Genomic DNA, 26,722 nt, shown 5'->3' on the forward strand with positions numbered 1-26,722 from the left:
TTACTATATTTACTTATCAAAATTAGGCTACTCTCTCAAAAGCCTGCCTATTGTGTTCCATAAAATGTTTGTTCAGCTCAAAAACATCTGCTAAAGGTAAAATCTAAAGGCAGGCTATATAGGCTACCTCACACTCATTTCCATTAACATCTTTAAAAAAGAAATAGACTTATTATCACCTTTGCACCTGTGCACCTTTACGCAAAGGTAGGCTAAATTATTGATCTTCACTCGGTGCTGGTGTTACACCGAAATCTGTGACCGCAAAGAGCCAGTAACACATAAGGCCACCATTTTTGACGGCTGTCATCAGAAATTTGACCCCACTGTACCCGTATAATAAATTAGGCAAATATGTGACAGGGTTTCTCCGCTGAGTTACAGATGTCTCTTTCCCAATGGAAGTCTATGGGAAAAAGTCTTATTGGGCCCAATGGCATCACGTGACGGACACATAAGTTGCAGTACCGACGTTTGGCCACTACGAAAGTTGGAATCAACAACCAGCGCTCTTCCTGGGGGCTTGGTACCAACCATGTCGGACTAGCTCAGAGGGAAAAAGGCAAAATAATGCTCCAAACGTACGCTAAATTTTGGAGAAGAAAAACTGGCATGGCCATTTTCAAAGAGGTCCCTTGACCTCTGACCTCAAGATATATGAATGAAAATGGGTTCTACGGGTACCCACGAGTCTCCCCTTCACAGACATGCCCCACTTTATGATAATCACATGCAGTTTGGAGCAAGTCATAGTGAAGCCAGCACACTGACTCACTGTTTGTGTAGAGATGTGTGTGTGTAGCGTAGCAACGACGGTGAAAGGTCAACCTGCACTTGACCCACGTGTGTGCGGATTGACAGCAAACACAGCGCCGTGATGACAGCTTTCCCTGCTTTCTTCTCAGCCATTGGATAAAAGTCAGATTTTTAAAAAAAAGCGTCTGTCCTGCAGTGATTTGACTTTTGAAAACTATAACCAATGAAATTGTGGGACCTTGTCTCAATATGTGGTACATGGGATAGGGGACAAAAATACCGTGCAGTCCCTCGTAAAGTGGGACACCGGGTCACCCTACGTCAGCCTGCTGCGCCCTGCTGCGCCCTGCTGCGCCACAAAGCTTTGAATACCTTCGAATAATACTCACCAAAGCTTTGAATAACTTCAAATACTACTTTGAATACCTTCGAATATTACTCACCAAAGCTTTGAATACCTCGGAATACTACTTTGAATACCTTCAACTACTACTCACCAAAGCTTCAAAGCCCCAAAAAATGGTATTCAGGACAGCCCTAGATTAATTGCGATTAAATATTTGAATCGATTGACAGCCCTAATTTTAATATTTTGAATTTAATGATGTATTCACAAATCTGTAAAAGAAAACTAAAAGATAGGTTCAGTGCTGTCACATTTTTCTGACGACAGCCGTCAGAAACGATGACCGTATGCGTTGCTGGCTCTCTGTGGTCACAGATTTCGCTAGTCACAGATTTTGGTGCAAACACCGGCATTATCAAAAAATGGTATCGAAGCCAGTCTGTGATCTTTTAAAACCACATCTTTTATCGAGGACCCTCAGATCAACTGACCAGTTGCTTCTGACTGTCCCGAGGTCGAGGTTGAAGCTCAGGGGTGACCAAGCCTTTGCAGTTGCAGCTCCAAAGCTCTGGAACGATCAACCTCCACGTGTTCGGCTGTCCCCCCACACTGCCTGTTTTTAAACCAAACCTCAAAACGCACTTTTATTCCTTGGCTTTTGGCTCGACATGAGTTGACTATTTTATTTTTGTAAAAAACATTACATTATATACAGTATATGTGTAGCAGTTAATGCCCTGAGCAGGGGAGGCACGTGGACTGGCACATTGACACATTGACCTCACATTGCAGTAAATGGTTTAGTGTTCTTACATTTTCTCTGTCTTGTAACTTTTTATTTGGCAGACTTTTTATTTTTTGCAAAGCTATGTGAAGTGTGGAGTGTGCTACTGCAATAATTACAGACTTTTTTCAGTGTTTATTTAATTATTTAAAAAAAACAACAACATTAAATTAAATACTCAACGTACATTTAGGCAATTAAAACAATAAAATACCTCAAACAGAAAGATATTAAAAATATGATAGATTTGTCAATCAATAATTCTGTTTCCCTGTTTCGTCTTTTTAAGCAAAAAAATACATACAGTATATGTGTTATATAAGTACAGTATTTATGTCACATATTGATATTTGTTAATTTGGCATGAGAGTTGACTATTTTAATCCTTTTTTCCTTTCCTATTGGTCTTACTGCTTTTATTATTATTTGAATGTCCTGCTGGTTTTAAGTTGATCTTTATTGTGTTGTTTTTATGTATAATTGTACAGCACTTTGGTCAACTTTTGTTGTTTTTTAAATGTGCTTTATAAATAAATTTGGATTGGATTGGTCTGTCCTCAGATAACCAAACATAATTGTATAAGAGTAGCTACGCAGTTCGGATATATGAGGTAGGAGTGAGACCTCTCGCTTCCTCTCTGCCTCTCTCGCCTCGTTTCCTCGTCGTCTTATCGCCGAGCCCAGGCAGGTCATTAGCATAAAATGTGTGTCAGTAGGGCAGCGTGAGCTCACATGCCATGCGCACATGCTGCAGAGCTTTCAACCAGCATTCCAATGTCGAACGAGCCCAATGTGCCTTCTCTCCACGCGCGGCTCTCAGCCAATGAAAAAGTGAGAAAGTGTAAAAAAAAAAAAAAGAGTGGGGGCACGAGGACAGGAAGGGAGGGGGGGGGGGTGAAATGTTTTCAGAGACACACAGAGAGAGAGAGAGAGAGGGAGACATCCGTGATACAAATCCACAAACAGAACAGGAGGGAGGGGGTGAAGCGCACAAAAAGAACAAGAAAAAAAAACTGGTCACATTTCTCAGGCACCTGAAAACGTGCTGGTTTATTTTCGGACTCGTGTTGCTTATTGATGAGTTGAGGGGGGAGTGTTTAAACTACTTCTACTCCTGGTTCATGTTTTCATGGTGACTGTACTTTACAAGCAGCTGAGGACCTCAGTCATTTACAGGAGTCCTTCCTTCACACAGTGAGAGCTTTACTCACTCACACAACCTGGCTGGCATCATTAAGGTGTGCATACGGAGAGCCGAGCTGTCTCTTATTCACCTCTTCGGAAGTCATCTGGAGCAGCATCTGCTCTAATTTCCTTTTAGACTAATTCTTTGACTTCGTTGACCGACTTTCCTCAGAACACCCCTCTACCGCCCTGCATGTGCGCAACACTGCTGCCTCCGGTCTGAGCTTTTTTGGATACACTTTTCTCTTGACTCTACATCAACCAAACTCCTCGGTAGATAAGCAGTCAGTTCAGCATTAGACGTCCACAGTTCAACAGCACGACGGAAGAAGTGAACAGCATCGACCTACTAGGAAACATGGAGCACAGCCCTGGTGGTAAGTAAGCTTTTATATATCATGTAATGTGTGCCTTTTATTTGTTTTGCCTGAATCCACTGGAAACATTAGAATAGAATAGAATATAATAGAAGGCTTTATTGTCATTGTATTAAATACAACGAGATTCACAGTTTGCCACTTTTTCTGGTCAGTGCTTTAAAACAAATACTTGACTAAACGAGGCAGATAAAACATATAACAGGTAAAACACACACACAGTTATATAAAGCAAATAAAACAGGTAAGGTAGATGTAATAAATAAAGATAAACAGAAGTGTTACACTAGAAGTATAATATATAAAAATAGATGTAATGTAATTATTTCAACTGGTGCCAAACTGCAGTAATTTAAAACAAGCACAGGCAGTGGTGCATGATGGGAGCATATATGCCATTGCACTTCTTCTCTACATCAGATATTATTATTAGATAGCAAATGTATTCATTCTAAGGATGATTTATAAGCAATTTTAAGTATAATTGCATGAGCCAATATAAGTGTTTATTATTGCGTAAAAATGCATTTTTTTCTATCCTTTTATGTGCAATTTTTCATTTGTGCAAGAGTTGCTGTGTTTTACATATGATGTGCAGCTTTTTTGGGAAACTCTGTTGCAGTCACGTTTAGGAATTATACTATAGGCTGAAGGGCATGGTTTTAACTGTATTTCAACATATGTATGTCACGTTGCTAAGTGCTGCTTCTGGGCTGCAGACAGTTGAGAGTTGTTGAAGGAGAATGTGGAGCTGGAGAGAGGGAAGTCCTCTCTCGTCAAATCTCTGCGGCAGACTTCCGATTCTCTGCATGTAAACAAAACTCATGTGAAGCGCGACCCAAAACGCCCCCTGACCGAGCACGTTTTCTGCAGCTCACTTTATCCTTATGACATTATTTATTGCCTTTCATATGTTATTGATTGTCAGATAAAGGTGAGTCACTCAGCAGCAGTAGGCTATGTGTGCTTTGGAGTTTCTATAACTTGGCATTGTATGGGAAGGGTTACTTTTGGTGCATCATGTGTGATTCATTTACTGGAATGTCAAAGAAACTTTTTTTTTTGTGAGTGGAATATATGTCAAGGAGAAGTCACAAAAACAAGTTGAAAAACAGTTTTCAGAGTCAACATCCTGTTCTGCCAGGATCTGAATCATCATCTTAAATGGAGCGGATGATGAAAAAACCAGATTGATATCAGTTTTTAAACCACTTCCCGTTGTGGTTTCAGTGTTAAATATTGTATGTAGGCTAATGGTTAGATAGGGGAATATTAAAGTGTGTTAATTTCTTCAGCAGCAGCTCTCTTATTAGTATAGAGCGGAACAGACACGTGCTGATAGCAATCTATTAGAACATGTGAAGGATGTCAGGGCATTCCATTAGGTGGCATAGATACAAAATATCATAATGCGCATTGACGTCACCACTTCCACTCACATACTTCCCACTCTAAATGTTATTTATTGCAATAATGTAACGTCCTTGAGCAGCGGATGCCCATTAACACTCTAGTACTCTGTGTGTGTCATATCTCTTTTGCATCCGCTCCTCGCCCCAGTGCACCCTGGGTAGAACCAGTCGTGATGCTGAGGATCATGCGCCTGATTTTTTTTTTTTAATACGCAGTTACCCCGCCTCGAGCTGACAGCACGTGTATACAGCCTCACAATCCACGTGCCCCCCCCCCTCTCTCGGTTGTTCCCGTCCACCGCGCGCACACTCTGCTCGCGCTAGGCTTTGCACGGGGATTCCTTTTCATAATGCAGAGAGCTTCTTGGTCAGTGGGTCAGAGAGCTTTAGCAGACCTTTTCTTTCAATCTGGTGACTCTAACTGGTTTGGAAATGTGTAGCAGTAATTAAAATGGGGCCATATTAAACATATTAAACAAATTGAACGTGTTGTTACTGTTCGGTATGTGAAAAGGACACATTAACCTACTTTCGGTTGCATTCAAACTAGGTTATGGGTTATTTACTGGGCACACACACACAAGCAATTATTTAATTATGAGTACAGCTACAACAATAACAATTTGAATGCCAAAATGAACAAGGCAACAGTAGGATAGCAGTATTGACACATATTGATACTGAATATTTGAAACAATTTCAATACTCCTTTTCTGCAGTATCAATAAACGCGTACCAGCTGCACTTTCTGCTCTCTCTTCTCTCTGACACCAAGTTGACACACACACTTTGCTATTTATTTTTTTAATACAAATCTAAAATTGTATGCCCTCAATGTTGTGTCAATTTATCCCCGTGGTATTGAAAATTGTATCAAATATAAATATTTTTCAAGGTATTTTATCAAAGTTTTTAATTCCAGTATCTTAACTTTCACAAAAAGCCTAACTTATTGGAACAATTTCTCTAGATTAGTGTCTTATTTACTTGTTTATTTTGAAGATCAGGATTTTGTAAACTGCCAGCAGTTAAATGGAAGGTAAATGCTTTAATAAGTCGTCATTATCAGTGAAAGCCTTTATCATTCATTAACCCAGTTCAGAGTGTTACATGACATTCTGGCAAAAGTAATCAACCACAGCCTCTCCCTTCAACCTCAGTGGTTGCAGATTAAACCACATAATTACTGTAAAGAATATGGGTGTGTTAGCAGTTGAATTTTAATTAGTTATTGTTCGTAATTTGTTTGTGTCCGCAAAACCAACCGATTCAACTGTCACTTGGCCATTAAATAGGCGTGATCAGTCACTCTAAGCACCATGGATGTAGGTCATTAGGAGCCTCATTCACCTACTACCTACTCTTTTATACCTTCTACCATGTGAATAGATTATACTAGTGGGTGTAGTAGGCCCCTATTAACCCACATCTATGGGGTTTATAGCAACTGATGACACCTTCAGAGAGCTGACCTTGGAACCTAAAAGCATTACGATCTTTAATGATCAAAATGATATCAAGAGTGTGTCATGTCAGAAATTGAATGGCCTGTACCTTTTTATATAAATGTAAAAACTTCCAATATGTTTAAGTAGATGAATGCGTCACAGGTGTCTCATGCTGATGGGAACAAGAAGCTTAATGTTACCCTCTGATGTCAGTCCTGAAACCAGATACCTTCTGGTTGTCAGCTTTACCGACGATCACACAACTAATTCATATTAAAAGCTTGATTCAGGTGTCGGATAGTATTTCTATCTGGGGGTTGAGTATAACCTCTAGTCTATTATACATGTACGGGTGAACCAACAATACCTACATAATTATAAAACTTTCGCACGACAGAACTCCTTAAAGTTCAAACTGGGACAACATACAATGGAGTCATGCCTGTTTCTTTATATAGCAATAGAAGATCCTTGGAGGTTCATGTGATATAAAGCAAATGTTGCCAGCAGAGAACCATCCTTCTTGAAAGTGCTTCATAAATAGGCACATGACATGAGGCCAGCTGTTTCACGTGGAGTTGGGCTTACAGTCCATGCACAGTTGCAAATGTTCACACGAAAGAGGGCAGACTAGTTGGAAGTTGAGAGGGGGCGTCTCCCCTCCGGACATGATATATGCATGCTGCCTACACAGTTGGCCTGCCGTGCGTGCATGCCCATGGGGTGGGAACACATGAGAGTGGAAGTTCATGGAGGTCTGTCAAAGAGGGAGGGGCGGTGGAGGAGTGTTTTGTTTATTCTGTGCTTCTTATAGCTCCGTGTATCCACGGCTCACATGTTGTAACCTGTGCCTGAGTACAGCAGGGATGATATTCCCAGAGCTCGTTCTGGCATCCAGTCAAGCCAGATTCTAGGAAACGGTTACTAGGGCACATAATATGGAATGTTTTTACGGGAGAGGGGCGGAGACACGATTATGAATGTAGAAAAGAGGGAGTGGAGCTCGTGTGACGGTACGGTGTGACCCTGTCCTCTGCAGCTGATGCACATGTCCACAGAGCTTTATCTTTTTTCACACAAACACAGGAAACTGTACGTCACACACAGTCTGTCTGATATTAGAGCTGCCACCACCTAAGACGCAGAGTACCCTGCATTCAGAGTAGACACGTGTGAGCAGTGGAATTAAGGAGGGCACTTAGGAGATAAACAGAACGCAGCACGTGTTGTCTCAAGGAGAGAAAGCACAAGAGACGAGGGGAGGCTTTTTCTCTGACGATTCAAGGTCCTTGAGAGGAAAATGTGCACAGAATGACAGAGTAGAAAATCCAAGGATATTGAGATAAAAATGCCACTACAGATAGACAAGAAGCCTCTTAACATGACGACAGTAACCTGTTCTGACATCTGACAAAAATCTGTGTTACAATGTGAAAATCTCACAATCTGTCTGATAGTGACGCACAAGGTGAAATCGGGATCATCATGATATGAATGAATGTGGAGCACGGTATTTCCTCACATGGCTGACAGACTTTTTGCCAAGGTATTTGGACACCTGACACAGTGATCTAATTGCAAATAAAAAGGAGGGCAAACTCTGAACTGAAGACGAGGATAATCAGAAGGGGAGCCACCCAAATGAGCAGAAATATATAAATTATTTAAATTATGAATGCTTGCAATAGTATATATATTTATATAAAACGTGACTGGGTTGCTGGTGACTGTGTGGAATGCAGTGGTTTAAGGTAGCCGTGCCCTGCTTTGCTTTTCCCTTCCCTCTGCGTCTGTAGTCACAGCATTAAAGCCCTCTCTATGCCAAACGTGATCTGCCCTAGCGCTTGTTATTGTACTGCTGCTGTTGTCTACACGGGACTGCGCAAAGAGCCTTGTGAGCCGGGCGGGAACTGTGTCAAGAGTCCATGTGAGCTCCCGGTCAGGTGGCTGGTGGATAGATGGGTCTGCGTGCCCGCAGCCAGCAGAGTGGGGAGGGAGGAGGAGGAGGAGGGACAAGGGGAGGAGGATAGAGACGAAGGGAGGGGGCGTTCGGAGGGAGTGGAGGAAAGACTCGATGCTGTAAGCAAGCAGGCAGGGAGCTGGCTGGCTCAGCCTGCACGTGAGGAGCAGGCTTTCATTTTGCAGGGAAGAACACTGTCTGCAAAACATGGGGGCGGGAGGGGGGGGGCGGATGGGTGGCGTGTTGAGGGGTTTAGGGCATTTCCGACTTGGTGTGACATCCCTACACAAAGGCCTGTTTATGGCACGAACATGGAGTGACTCACTGTCATATTATAAGCATTTTATGGTGTTTCCTTTTCCACCTAAATTCATATGTATAGTATCCTGAATTACAAAGATTGTAGCAACAGAAATATCTATAGAAAACAACCTCTTATCAGACCATAACATTTAGCCGTAATATTATTTATGGTTAAATAACCCATGTGTGGGTGTTGGTTCAACTGGCGGATAAGCTTATCTTACTTAGTCATCGTGTGTTTTCGCATTATTTATTCATATAACACTCTCCAATGGGCGGTCCGTCAGTAAGAGCAACACGCCCGTTGGCATGATAAAGCCTTTTTTTATTTGATTATTTACCAGGTTAGAAGCCAAAAGACTCCAGATATCCAGGTCAGAGTTGTTGTTGCTCTAGTTCTGGCGTTTTTTCTAAATTATTCATCAGATCAAATTTCTGTTGTCCCAACACGATCAGGGTTTTGAGTGTGTTTTTGTGAAAGTCCGCCAAGTAAGCTCACTGGATCAAAGTAGAGCATTGCTCAACACTTGAACTCCCCGCTCACGTTGTACATGTGAACAGATGAAGAGCAGCGAGCTGAGTTTTTGCCCCCTCTCTGTTCCTCCAGGTGGTGTTATCTTGTATGCCGGCTCATGCGGCAGTGCCAGCCCGAGTCCTGGCAGCCCCTCAAGTGGATACCAGACCCAGTCGCCCTCCTCCCACTCGCAGCCTTCGTCCCCAGAGAGTGGCTCCTTTCACGAGATTGGGCCCCTGAAGCAGAGAGGGGAACGAAGGGGAGGGACTCCTTCCCCGAAATTGGTCTTCCAGTTTCCAGAAGTAAACAATGCTCCCGTTGCCCAAATAGCGACTGTATCGTCGGCAACCTACAGCCATCCCACAGTGGCCAAAAGACCTTGTGGTTTCACTGGCACATTCACCAGTAAGTACCCACTCACTTCCCTACTTCATGTTCTCCTCTATGTGTATCTGCCAGCACTTTGTTCCTGTATTTCTCTCTCTGATGATCGATGGATGCTTTTTTCACAGAAACCGGAGGTATGGTGCTTCTGTGTAAAGTGTGTGGGGACATCGCGTCTGGCTTCCATTATGGCGTGCACGCCTGTGAAGGCTGCAAGGTGAGACTGAACAAAGATACCATTATGTCCTGTCTTTCTATTCATTAGGTGCACACACAGACATGTTGTCACACAAGACACTCATCGAAGCTTTTATTCTTCTTCCAGGGTTTCTTCAGACGCAGCATTCAGCAGAATATCCACTACAAGATGTGTGTGAAGAATGAAAACTGTCTCATCATGCGCATGAACAGAAACCGGTGCCAGCACTGCCGCTTTAAGAAGTGTCTCTCCGTGGGCATGTCCAGAGATGGTGAGAGACAGTGTTAATGTCCCTTTTTAAGGAAGATATTTAGACATATGGCAACTAAAACTGAAGTCATTTTGTTTTCCTAGTGTAGAGGAGAGGATTTAATTTATCTACGTATGCAGGGTTACATGGAGGATCAGATTACATTTTCAGAGAATTTCATTTTCCCCTCGTCTTCTCATCCCTCTCCGCTCCCCTCCTTTTGTTCCCTCTGTCATCCTCTCTCCTTGCCCTGCCGTCTGATTTATGGCAAGAGGCGCTCTAGTGTCCCAGTAGTCATCAGTCATGGAGAAACTGTGACAGATATAGTTTATTTTGGGAAATTGGGGCACCAAGTTGTTGATCACCCCGTGCGTCCACCAAGATGTACAGTCTTACCCATTTTTTTTTGTCAACACTGACATTAACAAACATATTTGAGACATAATGTTATTCTGTCCTGTTAATCATGAAAACCTACGGCGCTCGACTTGAAATCAAAATAATATTACCACAGTTAATCTGCTCTACTGCATCATTTCACCGCAGGACTCCGATCTCTCGGGAGACGGCGAAACTAGGTGATAATAAATCATGGTTTTTCTGGAGCAAACATTTTTAGCTGACCTAAAAAAGCCATAATGCGGGACTGAAAAAATCACCTGCATAAGACCACAGCAGGGAAACTTTATTATTCATAACCATATTTTCATTTTCTGAACATGCACACAAGGTGAATTAAAAGGGAAAAATATACTGTTATCGATCCTAACCAAGCCCACGATAACGTTATCGACCCTCGAAGCCATTTTTATTCCATGTCTTTGACTGGACAACATGACTGCTCGCAAATACATTTTTGATCATCCATTTATTTTCTTCGTCTCTTCACCTCTCCTACCTGCCTCACTTGACCTTTTCACTTCTCACTCACTGTCATTTTACTAATGGCATCTTATATAGTGTTGTTGACCCACTGACCTACTTTCACAGAAAAAGAGAGAGCGAGTGCTCAAGTGGAAGACAGAGAGGGAGAGAAAGAGAGGGGGAGGAAGAGGAGGTGGTGTAGCATACAGAGTACTATAAATAGGGATGTCAGAGGAGGTGCAGAATTGAAAAATGGGGGAAGGGAGGATTGTACAGGCTGCAGAGGAGGATGAGGCAGTCGGATGAGATGAAGGCTTAAGTGTTTGTATTGTGGTGAAACAGCTGCGATGGACGCAGAATAGTCAGAGACAGTTGAGAGTCTAATCCACATAGAAATAACAGCTTGAGCGTCAGATGTAGAATCCATATTAGAACAAAGAGTGGTTGTTTCTCTATACTGTTCAGTGTATTAATTAAAGTGCCGCCAGTAAGGAGCTGGCAGTCATATCAATGCTAACAGAGGATGCTTCTCTTCTATTCTCCTCAGCTGTGCGTTTTGGGCGTATTCCCAAACGGGAGAAGCAGAGACTACTGGATGAGATGCAGAGCTACATGAACAGTCTCAATGAATCCGCTTCCATGGAAATGGAGGTGTCGCCTCCCACCGACGCCCCCTGCAGTCCACAGAACCAGACGAATGACGTATCGCAGTCGTACCACAGCGACTTAATGAGCAGAGATGAGAAACCGATCAAGTTGGCTGCCGGCAACCGCAACATCGGCACTACCGCTTTCCACAACCGTCCGGCGCAGCAGCCTTCCATATCGCACTCGGCAACCCAGACCCACCACGTGGTTCACGGGGAGCAGGCGAGCTACCACGTCACCACAAGCTGCCCCGTGTCCTCCTCCACCAACGAAAACTCCACCGTCATCGACAACGCCAAGTACACCTTCTCTTCCAATCAGAATCGGTGCCCCGTCAGTGGCCGCCTATCATCTCAATCCTACTCAGCCAATCAGAACAGTTACGCAGCCAGTGACTCCCAGAACCAAGGCCCCTGCCCCTGGAAGTTAAACGGAGGAGCCAAAGTGCTGGTAAGACATTTTTTTTTTTTCCCCTGTATTGAGTACGTGAATATCTATAAGTCAATAAAAAGTCCCTAACACTTCCTTTCTTCTTTCGTCTCTCCTGCAGGCATGTCCACTCAATTCCTGTCCTGTGGCTCCGGCCAGTCGCTCCAGTCAGGAGGTGTGGGAGTCTTTCTCCCAGTGCTTCACCCCCGCTGTTAAAGAAGTGGTGGAGTTCGCAAAGAGCATCCCAGGCTTCCAGTCTCTCAGCCAGCATGATCAGGTCATGCTGCTCAAATCCGGCACTTTCCAGGTACATCCAGTTAAATATAATTGTTGTTTGGGACTGTGGGAGATTTCCTTTATTTCCTTTCCTATCCTTTTGGAGTCTTTTCTGATGCTAACCTGGTGTGTGTTTCTGTCCACAGGTTCTGATGGTGAGATTCTGCTCACTGTTTGACGCCAAGGAGAGGACGGTGACCTTCCTCAACGGGCAAACATACTCACTGGCGTCACTTAGGGCTCTTGGCATGGGCTCCTTGCTGGACGCTATGTTTGAATTCAGCGAGAAGCTTGGATCTTTGGGTCTGGAGCCAGACGAGATGGCTCTGTTCATGGCTGTCGTTCTTGTTTCTGCCGGTAAGCAGGCATACTAATGCATGTACACAATGCACATACTGTATGTACACAAAGCACATACTTACTGTATGCACACATTTCCTTGTGTCTAACCCTTATTTCTCCTCTCTTTCTCCAGATCGCTCTGGTATCGTGGAGGTTGGAGCAGTGGAGCAGCTGCAGGAGAACCTAATAAAAGCCCTGCGCTCTCTCATCACCAGTCGCCGCCCAGATGATAGCACCCTCTTCCCAAAGTTGCTGCTACGTCTCCCGGACCTGCGCACCCTGAACAACCATCACTCTGACAAGCTTTTGGCTTTCCGCATAGATCCTTGAATGCGAAAGAGCTAAAGCTTCCAGAGGTATCTGCGTCGGCGGCGCCATGCAAGCCTGGCCTCCCACATACAGTACACTGGCCTCTGCATGATGGCCAGTTGTTGTGGGAGCTGTGCCAAGTCTGATGCCATGAGCGAACTTTGGAAAAAAGATCAGTGCAGGCACAGCAGGAGGTGGAGGCTCCTGAACTCAAAGCCGATTCCTCCTCCAGTTCCAGGACTGCTAAAAAAAAAGACATTAAAACATAGACTGAGTTCTTCCTTAAGGTTTTCCGAGTCAACATCAAACCACCAAGTCATCACCTCTCCCTCTGGGAGTTTGTGCTGAAGACCAAAAAGAAGAGAAACCTTGTCGTTCCTCACTAGACTTTGTCCTCCTATCCCAGCTCACAAAGCTAACAAGAGGGAAGCACATACTCCTGCCAAGAGAAAGAACAACATGTACAAACATTCACCAACATTTCTTACTGTCAATTCATGCTACGACGTGTAAAGGGCACTTTCCAGTTTCCATGCATTAAATCAATATATAACATAGCAATAGAAACGTCTAATACACGGTTGGGAGGACGGTTTGTGTGTGTGTGCCCTGTTGAAATGACATAAGCTATTTTCACAACATTTCACCATGTGGAAGATCTTTATGAAAATCACCCATTTGTGATTGAGAAATGTATAACATTTTTAAGAAATGAGAGTAAATTGCATTGTATTTGTATGCGGTAATCAGGGAGAAATTACTGGTCATTTCAGACCGTGTCTGATGGAATATATGTCGAAGTGTATTCTTGTAAATTTTGTATATAACCTTTATTCTTGGTCCTCGTTAGTTTACAGATTCTTGGATATGTAAATTAAGCTAGTATTGGATTATTGTATGTATATCACACATAATAGACTGCTCTATAGACTGCAACGAGAAAGCAGCATTTCAACCTGACTGAGTATAAACTTTTTATTTGAAGATATATAATTGAAATAAATGTATTGTCAACTGACTGCATCACCTTGTGAATATTTTGTAAATGTTTTATGGTTGCACCATAGAGTACCATTATTAAATAATGTTATATACAGCAATTCTTCCTTGTGCTCATCTTTTTTCATTTTCCTCCTTAATGTGATGCTACCATCGGTGTTATCACCGAGGCATACCGTGGAGCCGTAGCCTAGCAACAGAGGCAATAAGCCAATCATGCTCCAGGTCTGAGAGCCATTAGGGGCTTTATTACAAATAAGAAACACCACTTGATTTTTGAGTGTGATTACTAGTAAATCTAATTTCAAAGAATGGCACACTTCAATAAATACAATGTGATGTTCTTTGCCGTGAACACACAGGGACTTTTTTGCAGAGACAACAAGTGGCCATCGGGGGATTATCCACTCAGATGGATTCTTTTTAATGATTTAAACAAATAAGGCACTGAAAAGACACTTTTACTGTAGGCTGACTTGAGATGTGAGTATGTAAATGCTCAGGGCACCAGACGGCATAAGGAGAAGACGTCACAGTCTGCTTGAAGGCCTGGGAAAAACGTACGAGTACTTGTTTGGGAACATTTTCCATAAACAGCAACTGTGGCCTCCAAAAGTCTCCATAACAAGCTGAGTCATTGTTTGCTATAAACTGGACTGACGTGGACGGATACAGGCTGTTCATGATTGTGATTTATATGTAGATACTAGAACTGGAATAATGAATCGATTAGTTGTCAACTATTAAATCAATCGCCAACTATTTTGATAATCGATTAATCAGTTTGAGTAATTTTTTAAGAAAAAAAAGTCTTCTTAAATGAGAATATTTTCTGGTTTCTTTACTACTCTATGACAGTAAACTGAATATCTTTTAGTTGTGGACAAAACAAGACATTTGAGGACGTCATCTTGGGCTTTGGGAAACAGATTTTTTAACATTTTCTGACATTTTATAGACCAAACAACTAACTGATTAGTCGAGAAAATAATCGACAGATTAATTGACAATGAAAATAATCGTTAGTTGCAGCCCTAGTAGGTACCTTAAATTACTGCTAATATCAGACAAATACATGTACTTTTTGTACACAGTAAATAGTAGGGATTCATGCTAAGATTAATATTCCCTCTGAGGTAATTATATTGATTAACATTCAGGAGAACATGCGACCCCTCATGAATGAATATCAGGAGACGCATATCCACCAGTATATTTCCTTTAATTCAGCAGAATCGCCTCCGCATCAGGTGATTCTCTGGCAGTAAAAACTGTCTCTAAGCAATAGCACGGATCTCTCCCTCGGTGCCAAGAAATGAAAAATGAGCATCAGCCAAAAGCTGCCCTCGGCCCTCTGCCCTCCATTTATTTGAACACAGCCAAACTTTTATTCTCAGTGCTGCATCGGAAGGAAAAAAAAGAAAAGCCACTGAAAGTGTTTTCTACAGTAAAAGTCTCTGCTGGAGCTGTGACACAACCAGTGTTCCAGACACTTCTATGAATCCTGTTGAGGTCTTCACATGCCACCTACTGGACAGTATGATAACAACAAGAGCACATTATTTTGTGATTACCACGACTTTTACTGGAACCAAAAGTCTGTTCTGCCAAAATCAACAATACCGCCTATTATCACCACACAACAACATGACAACAAAGAGTCAGCATCTCTGTGGTGTATCAAAGTGCATCTCGAAGGACTTAGACCAGGGCCAGCATACCTGAGGTTCAAAGTTCGTTCTCAGTTTTGAAAAAAATCGCACCACATGGTCCGTTTAGTAGCTGATCTGGAGCTTTTGATCATATCACATGAGCAGATAGAGTTTGCCCAGTCATTTTGGAGATGTAGATCTTCACATTGCCATTTTTACAGGAACTTTATGGTGAGATTGTTTTATCAAGGTATTATAGGTAGTATACTGTCTAAAGACACATCCTCTTGCTCCACTATCAGAAGTAAAAGAGACAGATAGCATTTCTGCTTACTTAACCGGGTAAAGAAGCAAAGGACCAACAGTATTACTACCTACTCTGTGTCTGACACAGTTTCCTTCTTGCAGCATACTAGCAAATATATTCTTGTCTGCTGGTGCCATCTAGTGGCTACAAGAAGGAAGTGTACACAGAGACATTTGTTTTTTTCCGGAGCCATTGATGGAAGTAGCTAAGGAGTGAGTCATCTAGCTTCCTTTTCATCTCTGTTGAGAGTTGCACATGCGCAGTACCAATCGGGCACTCGCGAGAAAAGTAAAAGTTTATGAGCTGAAGTGCAAGCGAGCATTTCAAGTATCCTGGAAGCAGGAGTTTAATTGGGTGCCATTAGAGGATGTGGGCGAAACTCCAGCAATGTATTGCACAATTTGCCGCATTTCATTTACTAAAATAAAGATTGAACATGGCAAGTCTTTATTGCTATTTGATAACCGCTAATATATAAAACAATTTGTATAGGGGGAAGTAAAAATTGACTTTCTGCAATTTGATTTATGACCTACTTGCCCAAACGGGCAAGTGAAAACAAACGTGTTAACCAGACATTGTATCATCATGGCTAGAACAGCCTATGTAAAAGCCCTATAGAGGGCTCCAGGGATGACATATTTTTGTAAGCCAACCCGGAAGTTGGCATCGCCCTGGTTCCCTCGACAAAAACCCAATGGGATTTTTCCACTGGGTTTTGGATTATTGTAGGATAAGCCTTTTTTTTAAGACACGTAAAGCTTAAAAATTCACAAGAGGTATTTACCGACGTACTTTATATTGTAGAACAAAACTTTAAAATCTCTTAAGCTTGTGTTAACTATAAACCCATTGACTTTGAGGTGGGGGAACCGGAAGTGCTAAAATGCTAACTCATTTCCAAGTTTTTGGACTCATTCCTGTCGCACTCTTTATCATTACATAGCAGACTTTCCACATTCTTTTCAGATCAGTGGTTTTCTTTCAGTGTTCCTTACTTTATGATCTATACCGAGACAAAATTCATCATAAAATATCACATTTCCTCAGAGCCCTTTATCATGCTGCTGCTGTTGTCTCTAATTGTCTTCTTGGCAAAGCAGAGAACGTTAAAATCAATATTAGTCAAAGTAGGTCAAAGATGAGTGCCTGACGGTAAATCTCATTATTACTGTTTGTAGAAGTTATGTGTTTACTACATAATGTTCTTAACTTCAATCTCATTAGTCTGACGTGCCTGTTACAAAACCAGTCTCTTACACAAAAACATGATGTCATACAAAGGGTTCAACGTTGATGTTTTTTTTACTTGCCAGGTTGGGAAAGTGGGTCAGAAATCTACTTGCCTCAAGTCAATTTTTAATTGTCTCTATTTTATTTATTAGCGGTTATCAAATAACAACAAAGACTAAAGTTAACTGTCATATTTAATCTAGATTTAAGTAAATTAATCTAGAGTTTCGCCCACATCCTCTTACGCCACCCAACTCAACCAAAATAATTGAAATGTTCGCTTGCACCTCAGCTCATAAACTTTTATCTTTACCCGCCGCCATTTTCTCGCGAGTTCCCGATCGGTACTGTGTACGTGCAACTCTCAAAAGAGATGTGAAAGAAGCTAGATGGCTCGCTCTTTAGCTACTTCCATCATCAGCTTCGGTAAAAATGTGTTTGTTTTTTACCACTTGCTCAATCGCGCAAGTGAGTAGCTAGATTTACTAGCCCTACGTGGCATTTTACTTGCCCCGGGCAAGCGGGCAATCCTTATTGTTGAGCCCTGATAAGATCACAAGATCACTGTTAAAAAAATAAATAAAATAAAAATGTATAAACAGAATAAACACAAATAATAATCAAATAAATCATACATCATAAACTCTCTTGATAATGAAAATACAGTATATTAATGTTGTTAGTCAACATGTTAGTGTAAATAAACAGATTCAAATGTGCAGGTTTTGATAATGTATTCTTACATAGTATGAATATGCAGATTATCAAATACCCTCTATGTCTGTGGCTCTCATTTCCCCCTAAAATGGAGCAAAACAGTGATGTAATGCATATGTAATTCAGATATGTAAGTCCTTTGAGTCTTACAGGATGATTAACTGTCCTGTAACACTGTTTAGAAGGTTTGTGCAACCGATGACAGACATAAACGACACCCCCGTCTAGCAACAGCAGTGGTACGGTCCGGCTTCATCTCAATGTTTCGGGACTGCCTGGACATTTCTGGACCGACCTCATTAGGCTGAGAATAGGGGTGGCGTGGGATCAGGGTTAGAGAGAGATTAACCACACAGAGGCCTATAAAGCTGCTTCAGTGTAATCCGCGCTGGAGACAAATTCAGAGCAACAACTATCCTACAAACAACATTCGCTGTGTTTTTGACCACACAAACACCAAGAGAAGAGTATACAAGAGAAGAGGAGCTGAGATTTTTTCAGATTTTGGAATTGAAAGACAAGAAAAACATTTCACCCGTGACTTCAGAATAGTCTTCTTCTTCATCATCAGCAACTCAAAGGTGCAAAAAGGGAAACAATCATGAAGAAGGGAAAGGTATGTTTTCAACTTCCCTACCTTATAGTGACACTACAGCGTTGTAATGCATTGTATAGGGATTGATTATAAAGACCAATGACATTTAAATACATTTTTAAGTTAGTTTTTGGAGCTGCAATGGAAAACTTATATTCTCCAAAAGTGTGGCTCATAGAGAAACATAAATGATGAAGTCATGGCTTTGAGTCAGGATTGTAGAGATTCTGTTTCTGACATTTCTTTTAATGGCAACATCACAGCCAAGCTCAAAATAAATTAAAAAAATGATCAACCAAATAATGACGTAATGTGTGTGAAATATGATGCTGGCTATGAAAAGATGGAGGCGCATCACATCCATCCTAATCCTCTGACCTAATCAAACATGGAGGCTGGTTGTAGACAAATCTGTTATGGAAAATTGTCAACAGGCAGCTTTAAAATAGACACAGACATAAGCACAGTTAAACAATAGGAGAAAGCAAAATGAGTACTGTGCTGGTTCATGTGTGTGAGCGTAAACACATGGGAGTTAGGGCTGCCACTAACAATTATTTTCATTGTCATTTCATTGATTTCTCGATTAATCAATTAGTTGTTTGGTCTATAAAATGTCAGAAAACATAAAAAAAAATGTTGATCAGTGTTTCCCAAAGCTCGAGATGACGTCCTCAAATGTCTTGTTTTGGTCCACAACTCAAAGATATACAGTTTACCAACATAGAGGAGTAAAGAAACCAGAAAATATTCACATTTAAGAAGCTGGAATCGGAGAATTGTAAAAATTGCAATGACCATACAAACGGTGTTTCTATCCCAGCAGGTGGGTGATGACAAGGAGCCCCCCAGTTATCAGGAGGCGACTGCAGGTAAAAACTAACTTCTTTGTGGGTTGACACTGGCTCCTATGTCTTCAATTTCTACCTAGACTTAGTATATGCTTGTTGGAGTATTTTAAAGTAAAGTAAAGTATGATTACATGTTTTTTGTTTCATTGCAGTTTGTAATCTTTAGGCTTGTCCTCAACCAAAGAAATTCTTAGTCGATTAACACTCATACGGATTGTTCTACCAATCTATTACTTGATTTAATCGACAGATTTGTGAAGCCGAGTTTCTCCACAAAGAATCACACAAAAGCACCACTTTAAATCTTGTATTTACCAAAGATGTGCTCATAAGTTTCTTGGAAATACATCATTCAGCGTGAAAAAAGCATAAAAAATGACTAATAGACTAAAGAAATCTTAGTCGACTAAGACCAAAACGACCAATCAGTCAACTTATCGACTAAGTAATCTTGTAATCTTGATTCTTAATCGTAATAATGTGACTTCATTTGTCTGAATAAAGCTGCAGTATCATTTTAATCCTCAGTTTCTACAAAGATAAGTCCTCATATGTTTCCTCCTTGCCTCTTTCTTTAGGCTATGACGAGATGGAGGCCCAGTTCGCCTGGGACGACAAGAACATCAGACGGACCTTCATCAGGAAGGTACAAAATATGTGTTACATGAAACAAGTGAAACCAGTACAAAAGCAATATCACAGAGACTCTTCCATTGCTCTGATACTATATCTACGTCTTCCTGCAGGTCTACGCCATTCTCCTGGTTCAGCTGTTAGTGACCGTGGCCATTGTTTGTCTCTTCTCATTTTGGTAACAACTCTTTTGGTAACTCTAAAGTTTTTTTGTTTTCACCACTGTGATTAAAACATGAATTAAATCCATTTAATTTGTGTCTCTACAGTGGACCTGTGAGGTATTATATCCAGACTCATCCAGGCTTGTACATGTTATCTTAGTAAGTAAAAAACATCACATTATAGTGTCGCCCTTTTTCTATGACTTTATTTACTGAGTTTTTTTTAATCATTATTTTCCCTTTTTTATTACAGTCTTGTATTCTTTGCCACCTACATCGCACTGTCCTGCTGTGGAGAGCTGAGGTAATGTTTATTTAATTAAAGCACCTGAATAATACTATGTAGATATACATTTGTGAATTTGAGTTGACAAAGTGGATTTTCTTTTCTTTAGGAGGCAGTTTCCTTGGAATATCATTTTGTTAGTTCTTTTTGTGAGTATTTCTTCATCATGATACAATATACTCTTTACTCACACACTCAACATAAACCCTAACTGTGGTAATATTTCTTTACTTTTCCCTTCAGACTGTGAGCATGGCCTCCATGATGGGATTTGTGTCGAGGTAAATACATATTGGGATGTAGGCGTGTGTGTGTCTTAGACGTTGATTTCAACTCATTTCCAGAGTTAAAAAGACTCCTTCTCTTCCTCCAGCTTTTACAACACCAAATCAGTGGTTCTGTGTCTGGGAATCACAACTCTGGTGGTTCTTTCTGTCACCCTCTTCAGCTTCCAGACCAAGGTGAGAGAAAAACTGCTTAAACTAAACTTTTAAACTGCTTTCAAACAACCAAACAAGTGAAATAAAGCCATCATATGTTTTTTTGTTACAGATTGACGTTACATCCTGTCAGGGCCTCCTGTTTTCTCTGTGCATGGTCATGCTTCTCTGTGCCATCACCCTCTCCATTGTCGTCCCTTTCGGATACGTAAGTCCACACACACACCTTCCTGGAAGAAGTCTAAAATAGCTGCTGATGAGTCAAACACCAGATGCAGGTTAATGCTGCTGGCTGTATTTTAGGTGTGCGATAACAAGAAGGGATTAACCTCACAGATAATCTTGCAAAGCACTGTGCTGTTTTTCTTAAATTAGCATCCCGCTGTCCTTCTTAGCAGCGTTTTGTAATGCTTTTTTAATCCTGCACCACAGGTTCCCTGGCTACATGCCCTTTATGCTGTGGGAGGAGCCATTCTCTTTACTCTGGTGAGAATCAGATCAGGGAAACCTCAATATATTGTCCAGCTGAAGTTCATCGTTTTATTCATTATTAATTTACTCTCCTTGTTTCTTCTCCATCTGTCTCTCTTTCTACCACAGTTCCTGGCGTTTGACACCCAGTTGCTGTTAGGGAACAAGCGCTACACTATAAGTCCAGAGGAATATGTTTTTGCCACCCTGAGCCTCTACCTGGACATCATCTACCTGTTCAGCTTCCTGCTACAGATCTTTGGAGGAGGCCGCGAGTAAAGCATTTCTCTCAGCACTTTTTCCCCTACAAACAACAAATCAACTTGGATTTATAACCCTCATGAACAAGATGGCATCAGGGCTATACGGTTTTTCATGAGTCACTGTTTGGAAGTTTGTTTTTTTCCTGATGTAATATTGTCCATACAATCCTGCTGCTGGTTTTGTCGCTACGCCCTGATATATAACCTACACTGCCTGATACCTCGCTGTAGTCGTCCACTGTACTCTGGCAGGTCCTTTATATGTGTTTTTGTATTACTCTGGGGTCGACTGTGACCCCACCGTCCTGCAGCATGTGCTTAAACAGTCATTAAGCTGCCTTCACATGATAAGAAATTTGCTATTCGCTCACCGTGATGTTAGGGCTATAACCGCAATACCGCAATACCGCAATACCGCAATACCGCAATATTGAAAAGTCATCCGCAGGGGATGGCAAGCAACCGCCACAACCGCTATGTTCACGTTTTTTTCTATTTTGAAGTCTTTGCACTAGGAGGGACGCATTTTTACACTTTGCTACAAATGGCAGCAGCGTGACGAGGCGCTGAGCGTCTATTCGGCGCTGAGCGCTGCACGTATGGTGTTTTTTTTCTGGTTACTGAGAGTTGGAAAGAGTTCAACTTTGGGTAAAACTCCATTATGACCAACCATCACATCCTACATGTAGACTACAAGTGCTGCACAACAACAACAATGGAGGAGAAATGAATACACATAGACCGGCAGGTCCGTCCTCTCTCCCTACGGGCTTCGACCTTCCCTTCATCCAGAGCAGGTACTCTACCGTGTGCCGACAAGTTGATATTCTGTATCATGGCAACCAGATGCAACCAAAGCGTCTCATTGCCCTTCTGTGTTCTGCATTGAACAATAAACATGCATTTAATTTATATATATTTTTTAAAGTTGCAATAATACCGCATATTACCATTTTGAGACAACACCGCGACAGCCCCACGCAAAGAAAGGCACAGAGCCTCGCAGAGGCAAAACACAGCACAGGTGTAATATGAAATCAAAAAGTATGCAAGAATCGCCGTTCACTGTTTCTAGGCGACAACAACAGTTGCAGCTGTTCTCAGTGGTTGCACTTTGAAAGGTCAACGGCACCCAAGGTCAAAGTTGAAATAATTTGAACTTTGAGCACAACGCTCGGGGGCAATTTCGACCGGTGCCCCACGCCAAGAGTAGCGCTTCTGCGTAGTCGGACGGAACCGCTCTCCACGTAGGAAAACAATGGCAAAGCCAGCGCAGAGCAATTTTACTGCTGATCATGTGTGGGCAGCTTTAGGCTCATAAGTGGACAACACACCAAAAACAGAGTTGATTAAGATCAGTTTGTATGTTTATCCATCATTGAGCCAAAAAAAGAGGATTCGGGAAATCTGCACTTTTAGGTTGAGTTTGCTTTAACTGTCTGTTTCACAAGCTATGTACAGTAAATACAGTTTGTTTTTATACTTACTTTTAATGCACATTATCATATATGAGAAGTTTGATGTTTTACTCTGTATGTGTGTAACATATTTGAGCTAACTGAGTATCTTTATCGGGGGGAAATACTATTTGAGTGAAACTTGAAGGATTTCATCTAACGTTGTGACGTTCAGAGCTAAGATACAACACCGACCACGAAGGGAAAACGTGTGTTTGTAGCATCATACATACTTTAGTTATTAGACATCGGTTGCAATTTGTATTGTAACTTTAATGTGGCCTTTGGGATGTGATAGAAACATATTTAATTTAAACAAGTTGATGATCACAACATGATTATTAGAAATGTTCTAACTGTATAGTGAATTAAACACATGGCATGTTCATATTTTTTTTCTAAGAACAATGAGCTGTGTCTGTTTATTCTGGCATTATTCAAATAAAAGTGACACATGAAAAGTACTGTGTCTTATATGTACTGTGTCTTATATGTGTAAGAAGGCTAATGGTGATTATTATTATAAAGTATTAACATAACGGATATTTACGGATCTATGGGTCAAGTAGCCTCATAAACACTTTAACAAAAAGCCCAAATACTATACTATACTACCATTCCCTCCTCCAGCAGAATGTGTACGGTCACATCTGTCATCACATAGAAATCTAATTAATCAGGCACTGATGAATGCCGCTAGAGCGTTATCAATCACTGCTGTAACACATAACTCAGCTGAAAATTGGATCCCAGCCGTCACCCAGTGACACAAGTTTACTCAAACTCAACTGATGGATGTGATGACAGGAGGTGTTTAAAAACATACATCAGCTATATTGCCTCAGTAAATGTGAACGTCTCACGTCCTCATGGACTGCAGTCCAGATGGTCCTCAAGCCTGTGTGTAAATCAAATGCTAAATTTGTGTAACAATTTGTATAACATCTATTCATTAAGTCACTTGGAGATCAGGAGATCAGGTATATAAAGATATGTAATAGGAACAATTGCATGGTTTTCCTCAAAGATAATATTTCAAATGTTCCTTAAAAACTGGACAAAAGGGCGACTTGCCTACATTGACTGCCTAAATCAAGCTTTTTACAAATAATAAAGAACTGGTTACCCATAATCTTTCAGGAAACACACTAATGGTCACAGGTCCTCTTGATTTATAACACTGAACGTTAGACCTACTTTATCTGCTTTCACAAATAACTACAGATTTGCAAAGACCGAACACACACATGCACGGAAACACTTCATTTCTGCAATGTCTCAGGATGAAAATACGATGTCACCAACCGCAGATTTACAACATAGAGGACTGTGGCTTCAACAAACAGGAGACCTAACCATCAATATTGGGAGCCTATAAACAAGTCATGCAATTTGCCAACAAAAATCCCACATATCAGATGTCTGGTGCAAATACACCACACATAAAACACATAAAGTTAGATGGCTGCACAGGATATCAGTTAACTTCACAGAGACACATTTTATCAGCATCTGTATGCGAAATAAAGCATTTAATACTAACATTAAATTAGTAACTTAAAATTAAATCTCTTTCCCTCTTTTCTTTGCCATTATTCATTCGCCAATAGCTATCCTCCTTACAAGCAAACCTCACCTAATCTTACGTCATGTCACAAACTCTGGCCAAACGCTACCTCCCAGTTCAATATATAAACTAGTGTACTGTACTTGTCTTAATGTCCTAATATCTGTATGTTTTAACACCATCCAACTGTCTTATGTCTTCTTGTAATCCCTTACAAAAAAGGTTTATTCAAGTATGCTCTTAGTATACTTCTTTTAAACTTAAAATAAGAGAGTATGCTTTCAAATTACTTTTTATGTACTTATCAAAGATAAACTTAACAAAATTATACTTACGTATACTTGGCTTATACTGTCAAGTATACAGAAAGTATAAGTATATTTCGCTAAGTACTATAAGTTCACTTAAGAAAACTTGCACGTATAGTTGCAGTAAAAACTATTAAACTAGTAGCTTGCTGAGAGTATACTTTACTTTCATAAACTAAAAAATGGGCTACATGTATACAGTAAAACTAGTAAACTAACATTATACCTATAAGTTCACTTGTAGTATAGTTCATATTATAGTTGCAGTACAAAATACAACTTGGATGTAAACTAGTTGTGTACTACTCCTATATTTAAAAGTATACTTTTAAGTATATTACTAGTACATTGATATTAGTATACTTATTACATAAAGTATACTTGGGGATATACTTAAAGTATATTTAAGTTTACTTTATAAAATAAACTTGAAGTATATTCTTTTTTGTAAGAGATGTCTTATTGCACAAATCACCTTATGTCTTTTTGTAATGTTATATTGTGCAACAATAAAAAGAAACATTCAAATTACAAAACTTGATCCATGCACACTAATCAATCACTGCCTCGTCATAAAGTGGGCTAAATCTTTTCACTTTCCCTGATAAATCATAACAAAAAAAAACTATATTCCATCCAAATCTATCAGTTTAGCTTTCCAATTAAACAATCCCCAAAAACAGGTGATAACAGAGCAAGCTGTCTTACCTTAACCCAGTTGTTGTTTCTGGTCTTCTTCTCTGCAGAAGATCCACCACATCATATCCATCCAGGGCACTCGGCCACAACTCAGAGAAGGAGCGTTTACAGGTGTACACAGGTGAGGTGATTAGGGCTAACGTTAGTTGTCACAAAGAGAAGAAACTCCAGTGCTTTTTTGACAACAGTCGCTGCCGCCATTTTGGACTGAGAACGGTCAATATATTTAAAAATGTTTATTGTTCAACACAGGCCAACTTCCCCAAGGTGTCCTCAGAAGACGTGCTTTCGCCGACCTCTTCGGTATTATTGCTGTAGCTGTTGGGTTCTTCATTTACTTCTTGTATTTTTCCAGTTTCCTCCATCTCCGTAAAATACATATGTAGTTAAGTCTCCATGGTTTTGACTATCCCTCTATCAACCCCATTACGCTGTATGTGCAGCAGCGCCCTCGTGTGGCGGAGAGACCTACACACAATAGCACAACAACTTCTTCTTCTTCTTTGGTGTTTATAGGTGGTTGGCAAACCAGCTTATAGGTGCATTACCGCCTCCTACTGGACTGGAATGTGGAGCAGGAGATTGGCAGGAAAAATAAATAAATAGCACAATAACAATGTAAAAACGAAGTATTTATATGGAGAAAACTTTCATTTCACTTTAATTTTCTGCGTTAAGTATCAGGACAACTCAACCTTTACTGAATGTACAGTATTTTTTATACCCAAGTGAAAACAGATGAAGACATTTTTTTATCCTGTTCAGCAGGTTATTAGGTTGACTTTCTCTCAGTCTGGAGTTTCAAAACCAAAGCAGCTACAACACTGGAGACATCCACAGATTATAAATAAACAGATAGAATCATCATCAAAAGGGGAATTAAATCACTTTAAATTTGACAGGTAACAAAATCAAGACAGACACATAATAATGTCATCATCATCATAAGCATGTGTAGTTTAATCTTTTATAAATTACACTCACATTGCACCACATCATACATCCTGAGCAGTCATCAATATTTCAGCAACAACAGAGATCTCCTCACTGGAAGGAAATCTGTTTACTGACCTTATGCTGAATTTAAAGCACCAATCAGGACAATTTCAAAAGGACAATGATGTTGAAATGCATCCTTACTTTTATCCATTTATTGTCCATATTTGCTTATTACGCCTAGTGGACCTGAAGGCTGTATCATCCCCACTGCAATGAATAGTTTTGATAGATTACAGCAAGTGAGAATAAGCACTCATCTGTATTGTCAAATGAAAGTAAGGATTTACATTTACAT

General features: G+C 40.7%; 3 protein-coding genes across 5 annotated transcripts in view; 2 read left to right on the forward strand and 1 right to left on the reverse strand.

Annotated features, from left to right (window-relative positions):
* Nucleotides 1-25,731, reverse strand: part of LOC141766120 (retinoic acid receptor gamma-A-like) — a 93,119-nt gene extending 67,388 nt beyond the window's left edge. For both annotated transcript variants that reach the window (XM_074632693.1, XM_074632684.1), the window contains exon 1: nucleotides 25,438-25,731. The gene's annotated coding sequence lies outside the window, so the exon portion shown is untranslated. The remainder of the gene's footprint in view (nucleotides 1-25,437) is intronic.
* On the forward strand, nucleotides 2,812-13,886 carry LOC141766095 (nuclear receptor subfamily 1 group D member 1-like). Its single transcript, XM_074632621.1, has 8 exons — nucleotides 2,812-3,448; nucleotides 9,179-9,490; nucleotides 9,598-9,686; nucleotides 9,795-9,939; nucleotides 11,330-11,880; nucleotides 11,981-12,166; nucleotides 12,282-12,492; nucleotides 12,611-13,886. The coding sequence occupies exons 1-8, from the start codon at nucleotides 3,430-3,432 to the stop codon at nucleotides 12,805-12,807; spliced, it is 1,710 nt and encodes a 569-aa protein (XP_074488722.1). The 5' UTR covers nucleotides 2,812-3,429; the 3' UTR covers nucleotides 12,808-13,886.
* faim2b (Fas apoptotic inhibitory molecule 2b) lies at nucleotides 18,121-23,331 on the forward strand. Of its 2 annotated transcripts, none has more exons than XM_074632777.1 (12): nucleotides 18,121-18,310; nucleotides 19,116-19,161; nucleotides 19,719-19,786; nucleotides 19,887-19,951; nucleotides 20,043-20,096; nucleotides 20,191-20,241; nucleotides 20,333-20,372; nucleotides 20,467-20,504; nucleotides 20,597-20,684; nucleotides 20,776-20,871; nucleotides 21,096-21,149; nucleotides 21,264-23,331. In XM_074632777.1, the coding sequence occupies exons 1-12, from the start codon at nucleotides 18,296-18,298 to the stop codon at nucleotides 21,411-21,413; spliced, it is 765 nt and encodes a 254-aa protein (XP_074488878.1). In that variant the 5' UTR covers nucleotides 18,121-18,295; the 3' UTR covers nucleotides 21,414-23,331. The 2 variants fall into 2 exon arrangements, with proteins under 2 accessions (XP_074488878.1, XP_074488869.1); XM_074632768.1 differs by having other exon boundaries at nucleotides 18,123-18,310; nucleotides 19,113-19,161.
* Nucleotides 25,732-26,722: the final 991 nt, after the last annotated feature.

Source organism: Sebastes fasciatus, chromosome 1 (assembly GCF_043250625.1).
Source record: "Sebastes fasciatus isolate fSebFas1 chromosome 1, fSebFas1.pri, whole genome shotgun sequence".
NCBI lineage: Eukaryota > Metazoa > Chordata > Actinopteri > Perciformes > Sebastidae > Sebastes > Sebastes fasciatus.

What these genes read in the sequence shown, in the direction of transcription:
- LOC141766095 (XM_074632621.1), top strand. An exon ending in ACGGAGGAGCCAAAGTGCTG is followed by an intron (nt 11,881 to 11,980) that starts GTAAGACATTTT and finishes TCTCTCCTGCAG; the next exon opens with GCATGTCCACTCAATTCCTG. An exon ending in TCAAATCCGGCACTTTCCAG is followed by an intron (nt 12,167 to 12,281) that starts GTACATCCAGTT and finishes TTCTGTCCACAG; the next exon opens with GTTCTGATGGTGAGATTCTG.
- faim2b (XM_074632768.1), top strand. An exon ending in GTTTGTCTCTTCTCATTTTG is followed by an intron (nt 19,952 to 20,042) that starts GTAACAACTCTT and finishes GTGTCTCTACAG; the next exon opens with TGGACCTGTGAGGTATTATA. An exon ending in ATGATGGGATTTGTGTCGAG is followed by an intron (nt 20,505 to 20,596) that starts GTAAATACATAT and finishes CTCTTCCTCCAG; the next exon opens with CTTTTACAACACCAAATCAG.